An 8,357-nucleotide genomic window follows, 5' to 3' on the forward strand; every position below is an offset into this window, starting at 1 on the left:
TCCAGCTGCCTCCGGGCACTGGACAACACTGCCGGAAGCAGATAGTTCCGACTACTGCATAGCGGCCGTTCAGCAGAACTGCAGCTCGGCCTCTATTCTTGTGTACCTTTTGTACCATTTGTGACCCGCTTAAAAACCTTTTACGATATGAATCTCAGTGTAAAAAATTCAAGTATCTAGTCTACAATAAAAAACAATGAGTGCTCTATACTTTTTATTAGCTTCAGTCACTTGCAGGCTGCACACCCATTAATTTCAATATAAAACAGAGTAGACTTTTATTTTTTGACGTGTCATTACATCTGTATATTATATGTGGAGTTGTTATTATACACCGTCTCTATGATCTGATGACGGGCATATTCCCCAAACTGCACCACCATGCTGCCCATACACTGACTGTATAGTCTGTCTCGCCAGCTAAGTCCTTGGTCTCCGTCATCTAATGTTGACGGATAACTGGCATCGCTGGACTCCACCGGCCGGTGAGTCTGCACCTTGCTCACACTCCTCGATGTAGGCCTGAGGCTCGTTCGCAAGTCAGACTGCTAGCTCTGCCCCCTAGATGTTAATATTGATGTTCAAGTCTTGACAGCTGATATTGATGTTCACAACCATTGGATAGTACATGGGGAAGTGATCTACAACCTTGATGTCTCTGTCCTCAGCGGTTCATCCCTGATAAATGCATTTTATTTGTTGGCACTGCCGATGTAAAACCACTTGGTGGCCAGAATGGAGACGGCCCTTTCATTGGCTTTTCTGATATTACATGAGAAGCCTTCGCAGTGCAGTGTGGCCAGAGCTAGGCTGAGACTATATAAGTCCAGGTCTTACATGACATCATGGTTGATGGCATCTTTAAGAAATTCAACATGTCTGACTACAGCCTCCTTGTCCTCTGAGTTGACCAGATAGCTTGGGATCTGGAGGAGCATGGTCTTCATCAATTTTGGGTGGTTATGAGCCAGACAGCTGTAGATGGATTTCAGGTCATTGATGTTTGGAGAGATTTCCGTCCGGAAAAATCCCCGAATGTTGGCTCCTTTGATGTAGGAGAGGCAAGTCTGCAGAGATGAAGTACTGGCTGCTACTATCTCCTGGTTGTCACTATGTAATTTCAGGAGTAAAGTTGGTATACAGCTCCTGACGTTGTCTGTAAAATATCCAAATAGCAGAAGGCGGCAGCTCTCTGTCAGATCCCTTAACAGGTTTATGGCCGCAATCTGGACTTCTCCATCCGGATAGTCCATATGCTCCCGGGATATTTTAATGAATTGTCTACTGAGGACAGAAAGCTTCAGGCGTCTGATAATGGAGGACAGCGCCCTCAGTGCCGCCATGATGATCTTGATGCTGCTGGTTTTTGATAGTCTAAACTCCATGTGGGCAATGATCTTATTCTTGTAGCTCTCCACCAGTCTTGTAGCTCCGGTGGTGGCATTCCCCAGTGCCTCCATGGCGATGCTGCACAAGATGTTATCGTCCTCTTCTATGATCTTCAGCAGATGTTGGATTGCGCACTCTTGGTATTTCTGCTTTATAAGTCTTGAATGCTTCAAAGCCTCATTGAAGAACATAGCTGCTGTCATTTTGGCCTTTGGGTCCGCATTCTTCAGGGCATTGAGCAGAAACTGAAGGAAATCTTTTGTTATTTTCCTGCCAGATACCAGAGATGTCACAAGCATGTTCATCCCAATACGCTGCTTCTCTGTATCTTCCAGTTCCTTATTCTCCGCAGCAAATTGCTCCCTGTACTTTTCTAGGAGCTCGGCGTGAGGAAGGGTCTGTAACTCGTCATTGCCTGGCTCGGTCGGCTGGTTTTCCGATGATTCGGGTACAGTAAAGAATTCCAGGGCAACTTTGGTGGAGTCTTGAAGCTCAGCATGGACATCAGGCAACCAGGTGGAAATGTTGGCCTTCATGTTGCTTATGGCCTTCATAAGTTGCACTTTGCAGCTGCCACCCTTCACAATATATTCTTGGATGCTGCCGCATAAACGTCTTATAGCATAGCACAACGTCTCCTTAGATAGTTGGTCAGGAGCATTTTTGACCACTTGGCCCAGCACTGGCAGCATGTCCAAGATGTGTGGCATGATGACTGTAGCACACAGAGATGTCACTTCTGTCAAAGTGTCGACAATGGCATCATTGAAATCCTCATAAACGATGTTGTATCTCAGTTCCCCGACCACCGCTTCAAGATGGAGGATGCTCAGCCAGACAATAACCTTCTTAGTCATGGCGTAGGAATAGTATTGTCCCTTCATGTACTCCACCTTCAAGTGCTCACATAGCACATTGATTATATATTCCTTCAGGTAGTGTGCCGCGTCTCTTCTGTACTGAATGACTCTGATGAAGAAGCGGCACATGGCGGCGTTGTATTGAGATGGTAATAGGCTACTCAGAATGGCTTTCTGAAACACATCCGTATAAGTGAAGAGATCTTCAGCCACCTTCTCCTGGATGAAATAAGGGACACAGGCTCCTAAGACGTCTTCTTCCACCAAATCCCAGGTGTCCAAAGCATTTCTGAGCTCTTGATTTGTGTCCACACAGAATGTCTGATGTTTTCTATTCATGATCTTCATATCCACAAATCTGCTGAGGCGAGAAATCATTGTGTGGTTACTTGTTTCTAAATCATCTTACAAAAAGAAAATAGATTCTAGACTTCTCTGTCCTCAATTATCAGCCCCCTCCCCAATAAACATGTGATAACTGCATTAAGAGCGCCCTCCCAAGGCAGAGACAGGACAGTGCAGCCAGAGGAGACAGCGGCACTCCTCTACACTGCGCCCTCTGGTGGTGTAAGAATTTAAAGGTTTCAGAAAATGAAAGCCACATATAAGGTTATATGTAATATTATATAGGGTATTTTATTTGGGTAAATCAAAGATGGAGGATCATGGGTATAGTTGCGTTTCTTAATGAAATGCGTCTCATCAGTTTGCAAGATTCCTATTGTTTACCCTGATTCTCACAATAAATGACCCCGAGGTTCACAGGTATCTCTTACAGGTGCTAACCAGTAGTGTGAACCCAGTCTTACCCATGGACAAACTCAGGATGTCATAAATGCTAAAGGTGGTTGATAAGTGGCACCAGTATTCTATATCCGCATGTTACATGAGGGGGGAAGTTCTTTTTATCAGGAAGGTCACACTATTTGTCTCTAAGAGGGGCAGACAAGGGGGCATAAAAGACCCAAGCATGACATGAGGGCAGCCACTTGGGAGGCCACTTGAGGAGGGACATACTGGAAAGGAGACTTCCTGGAGTGTGGGGAGACCATGGATGGTAACTATAACCTGTCATGTAATTGTTGATGATAAGGAAAAAGTGTCTCTGTAAAGTTCCTTGTTTATGGCTGTCGCTATGTACAAATCTCCATAGAAGTCTCAGAATAACTAACAGTCATTTCACTCTTTATACAATATACATTTTCATACACTCAATCTTGTATTTCATTTATTGCGCCTGACCTTAGAATCTAACCCAGTAAGAGGGTGAAAGAGAAACATTCTTACAGTGGCAGCACATGGAACTCGCTGCAATACTTCACAAGAAACATTCTACATGTTTTCCTCTTACCTCTGAATCGTGGATCTGAAGCTTCTGGATAAAGCAAGATTTCTAGAAGTCACAGGACTCAAGAAAAAGTCAAGTGAGAGCGACGTACCAAAAAGCAAGAAACTATTGGTCTATAGCGGCTCAACAGAATGTGACTGATCTGCAGCTTTTATAGAGAAGGTGAATTATGACATCACTGATGACCTCACACTTACCTTACATTCTAACACACATCAAATGTTTTTTGTTTTTTTTCACATATCTTTATTGAATTTCAGTAATAAAAACATTACAACATTTCAATATCCAGTGATTATAAATATCATAATGCTCAACAATTTATCTGCACAATTTACATCAGGCAACATATATCTCCCCAATCCCATCCCCCTCCCACCCCAAAGATCATTAAGTACCATAAAATTATAACCTTCTTATGATAAAATAATAATTATACCTTCCTATAGAACACCAATCAATTCCATATCCCCAATATTTCCTCCCACTTTTTTATAAAATTTTTCTTGTCTGCTCTTATTTTCTCATATTCTTTAATTGTCTTAACCAACTTCAACCAATCCATAACAATTGGGGATTTACCAGCCATCCAATTTCTTGCAATTATTATTTTTGCGTAAAAGAGAACATTAACCCCTTTGTGCACCGTGACGTGCTATTACATCCGGGTGCGGGTGGTGATGTTTGGAGTGCGCTCCATATGCTGCGTGTGTCGGCTGTGTTTTACAGTGGACACCCGGGACTAACAGTCGGGAGCAGTGATCGTGCTGTTCCTAGCTGTTTAACCCCTCAAATGCTGCGGTCGATCGCGAGCATCTGAGGCATTGAAAAAAGGGGGGCGGCCCCCTCTGACATTTCATCACCCCCCCAGTTAGATCAGGGGGTGACAATGATTGTAATGGCAGCTCATGGGCCTAATGATGGCACCCAGAGCTGCCTTCACTTAACTTAAGCCTGTAAAAATGACAATATACTGCAATACGTTAGTATGATCGCTGGTTCAAATCCCCTAGGGAGGCTAATAAAGTGTGTAAAAAAAGTGCAAAAAAGTTTTTAGTAGTGAAAAAAATTAAAAACAAATAGTTAAAAAAACCTTTTCCCATTTTCCCCCTAAAGTAATGTAAAAAATAAAAAAAGTAAACAAAATTGGTATTGCTGCATGCGTAAAAGTCTGAACTATTACAATATAGCGTTATTTAATGGGAGGCGCGAGAACAGCACTGGCGGACGTCATTGCTCATCAGCGCATGGGTCGGCAGCCCGCGCTGATGCGCTCCCCTCCCCCGCTCCCCTCTTAGACGATGGGGATACAGCGGTGGGGGGAGAGCTGTTGATGTCTGCCCCTGCTGTAATAAAGCAGAGGGCTTCGGGGGGAGCGGCGGCTGCTCAGGCTAGGTCACCCCGCCGCTCCCGTAGAACTCGCCCACCAGAGCGCCTTAGTCCAGACATGGCCCCGCGGGCCCGGCGTCGCAGGGGGAGCCCTTCAAGGGACGCTGCAGGCCAGGCTGCTGGGACGGGCGCTTCCTCCCAGGGCCTGCGTCCTGGCAGGAATCCCCAGCTGCGACGGGGCTCGGCGGTTACCAAGGAGTCGCAGGCCGGGCTCCATGTCACACCCCCGCCTTCAGCTGTTGTGTTCGGAGGGCAGTAGACGGCCGCCCCGCATGGTGATGTTCTGGAGCATCGGTGAGGACGCCAAGATCAGCGAAGACGACGAGGCAACAGGTCTGGTCGGAAGTCTGGGTCCCTGCGGTCGGGCGGCAGGTTGCCGGCCCATCGGTCAGCGTGCCGGGATCCCCGTGTCGTAGATGTCGGTGCGAGTACCAGTCGGCGGCGAGAGAGGATTTGGAAGATTGAGAGCTGGATGAGTCGCATCGCGGTCAGGATTTTCCGGCTGGCGGGAATACAGCGCCTGGGCAGCCTGGTGAGTGTGTAACTCCTACGTTACCGTACCCAGCAATTTTCATGTCGGGTGTTGGGGGTGGGTCAGCGAGCGGGGTAGCGGCTGTCGGTAGTGGCGTTGCCGGGCGCGATGGTTTAACAGATTTAGTGGGTTGTTTGCGCGAGCTAGTCGGGCGCTTAAATAGGACAGCGGCGCCGGTAGCGCCGACGGGGTCTCCTGTGTTGGTATGGGAAGGGCCTCGTGAGGTACAGTCGCGGTCCATGGTCGGGTAGGTCCCGGGGGTGGCAAAGGAAGCGGTAGCAGTGTCGGTCCAAACCGAGGCGCTGAAGGATGGGGATAGGATTCGGCTTGATGATCGCGCTCGGGGCGAGGTTTATGTCTGTTTCGAGGGCCCGTTAGGGGCTCACCTGAAGCAAGAGGTACGCAAATGGATTTGGAAGGATGAATACGTGGAGATATTTTCTCTTCTGCCGCTTGCAAAGTTCAATTTGGATAAGGGCAAGCGGGACGAGAGTAAGAAAGAGGAAGAAGAACGCCGGCGGTATAGGCTTATCCCGCAGACGTTCGCCAACTGGTCGCAAGCTTTCGCTATTTTGGCAAGCGTGATCGGGGAAAAGGCGCCGGAAAATTGCTCGGCGTTGTTTTGTTACTTTGATGCCATCGGGGAGGCCTATCGGGCGTACAGGGGCCAGGCGTGGTTGCGGTATGATGAGCAATTTCGCCAGCGGAAGGCGGTCCGGACGGCGATCCGGTGGGATCAAAAGGATATTGCGTTGTGGTTGCGGGTTACGGCGCAGGCTAAGCAGTCCTTTCCCGGGAGTGTTGGCCAAGGGGGCCAGTCTAGTCAATCCGGGCAAGGTTCCGGGTCAAAACTGGGGTTCTGCTGGCAATTCAACGATGGCCAGTGTAAGTTCGGGGCCACCTGTAAATTTAAGCATGTCTGTTCGGAGTGCAATGGCTCCTCACACGGGGCCTCAAAATGTATGCGGAAGGGTAGGCGGTCAGGCCCTCAGTCCACTTCAGTTGGTCAAGGGGCGGTCGCCGGTGAGGGTGGAAAGGATGCCCCCGTATCTAAGTGAATATCCGGATAGGGTTGCGGCCACGTTAATTTACGAGGGGTTTTTGTTTGGTTTTGTTATCCCCCTCCTCCATATGAGGTTCCGGTGACACGGCGCAACCTTAAGTCAGCTTATCTGCACTCGGCGGTCGTTTCAGAAAAGCTTTTGAAAGAGGTGTCTTTGGGTCGGATGTCCGGTCCTTTTGATGAGCCGCCGATTGAGAATCTAGTGGTATCACCCTTGGGAGATGTGCCAAAGCGGGAGCCTCACAAATTCCGGTTGATACAGCATTTGTCGTTTCCCAGGGGAGCGTCGGTGAACGATGGGATAGATCACGAGTTATGTTCGGTTATTTACACTTAGTTTGACAAAGCGGTGGTGTTAGTGCGGGAGGCGGGGCCCGGTGTGTTGTTGGCAAAAACTGACATTGAGTCAGCCTTTCGCTTGCTGCCGGTACATCCAGATAGCCAACGGCTGTTGGGTTGCTTCTGGAACGGGGGGTTTTATGTTGATAGGTGTCTTCCAATGGGGTGCTCCCTTTCTTGCGCATACTTCGAGGCGTTTAGTATCTTCGTGGAGTGGGTGACGAAGGGTGTGGCCGGGGTCGATTCCTTAATACATTATCTTCATGATTTTTTGTGCGTAGGCCCTAGCGGGTCCCCGGTTTGCGGGAATTTATTGTATTCCTTGCAGAAGGTTGCGACGGATTTCGGATTCCCTTTGGCGCCTGGAAAGACAGAGGGCCCGGTATCTACCATCTGTTTTTTGGGGATCCAAATTGATTCGGTGGCAATGGAGTGCAGGCTGCCTGAGGATAAATTATTGCCATTGCGACAGGAGGTCAGGCGGGCTTGTCAATTGAAGAAGATCACGTTGCGCGATCTTCAGTCGCTGCTTGGAAAGTTGAACTTTGCCTATCGAATTATGCCAATGGGTAGAGTTTTTAGCAGGAGGTTGGCGTCAGCGACGGCGGGGATTCGGGCGCCCCATTATTTTGTGAGGATTGGTGGGGATCACAGGGCGGACCTGCGGGTCTGGGATGAGTTCCTTGGGCAGTATAATGGTAGATCATTGTGGATGTCGCAGGTACAGGAAATGGGAGAGTTGGAACTGTTTACTGACGCGGCAGGGTCTGGTGGTTTTGGCGCGTATGCAGGAGGACAATGGTATTGCTGATGCTCTTTCTCGCTCGCAGTGGGATCGTTTTCGGCAAATGGCACCGGGAGCGGAGCTGGTCGGTTTGGCTTGCCCGGAACATCTCTGGGGTCTGATTTCGGTCCCGTGGAACGGTTGATTGAAAGGTTATTGGCTAGCGCGACGTTGAGCGCTTATTCGGCGTGTTGGCAGCAGTGGGAGGAGTGGGTAAGAGTGTTGGGTAACGTCAGCACGGCGCAAGACAGGTTGGTGGCGTTATTGTACTGGTTGGGGGATGCTGGGGAGGCGGGGTTTTCCCCGGCAAAAGTGAATCATTTTGTTGCTGGTTTGGCGTTTCCAGGATGTGACCAAACATTTTTTAGTACGGCAAGCTTTAAAAGGTCTGCGTTGGGGTAGGGCAGTAGCAGATCAGAGGCGACCCGTTTCTTTTTCCCTGCTTGGGTCGTTGGGTGCATCGCTGGGGGCTGTTTGTAATTCGCCTGATGAGGTAGTTTTGTTCCGGTTGGCTTTTTCCCTCGCGTTTTTCGGAGCACTCAGAATTGGGGAGTTGGTTTCTCCTAGTGCGGCTAGAGCTGGGGGATTGCGGCAGGCTGATGTGGGTCTATATGAGGATAGATTTGAGTTGTTTTTGCAGCGGTCCAAGACTG

The 8,357-nt window shown here is 48.7% G+C and overlaps 1 protein-coding gene across 1 annotated transcript; it reads right to left on the reverse strand.

The window, feature by feature from the left end:
* Positions 1-292: 292 nt before the first annotated feature.
* LOC142699015 (uncharacterized) lies at positions 293-3,705 on the reverse strand. Its single transcript, XM_075847960.1, has 2 exons — positions 3,601-3,705; positions 293-2,607 (listed from the first exon to the last, which is right to left on the reverse strand). Exon 2 carries the CDS (start codon positions 2,595-2,597, stop codon positions 834-836), a length of 1,764 nt encoding a protein of 587 aa, XP_075704075.1. The 5' UTR covers positions 2,598-2,607; positions 3,601-3,705; the 3' UTR covers positions 293-833.
* Between the last annotated feature and the right edge of the window lie 4,652 nt (positions 3,706-8,357).

The sequence above is a fragment of the Rhinoderma darwinii genome, unplaced genomic scaffold (assembly GCF_050947455.1).
Source record: "Rhinoderma darwinii isolate aRhiDar2 unplaced genomic scaffold, aRhiDar2.hap1 Scaffold_108, whole genome shotgun sequence".
Lineage (NCBI taxonomy): Eukaryota > Metazoa > Chordata > Amphibia > Anura > Rhinodermatidae > Rhinoderma > Rhinoderma darwinii.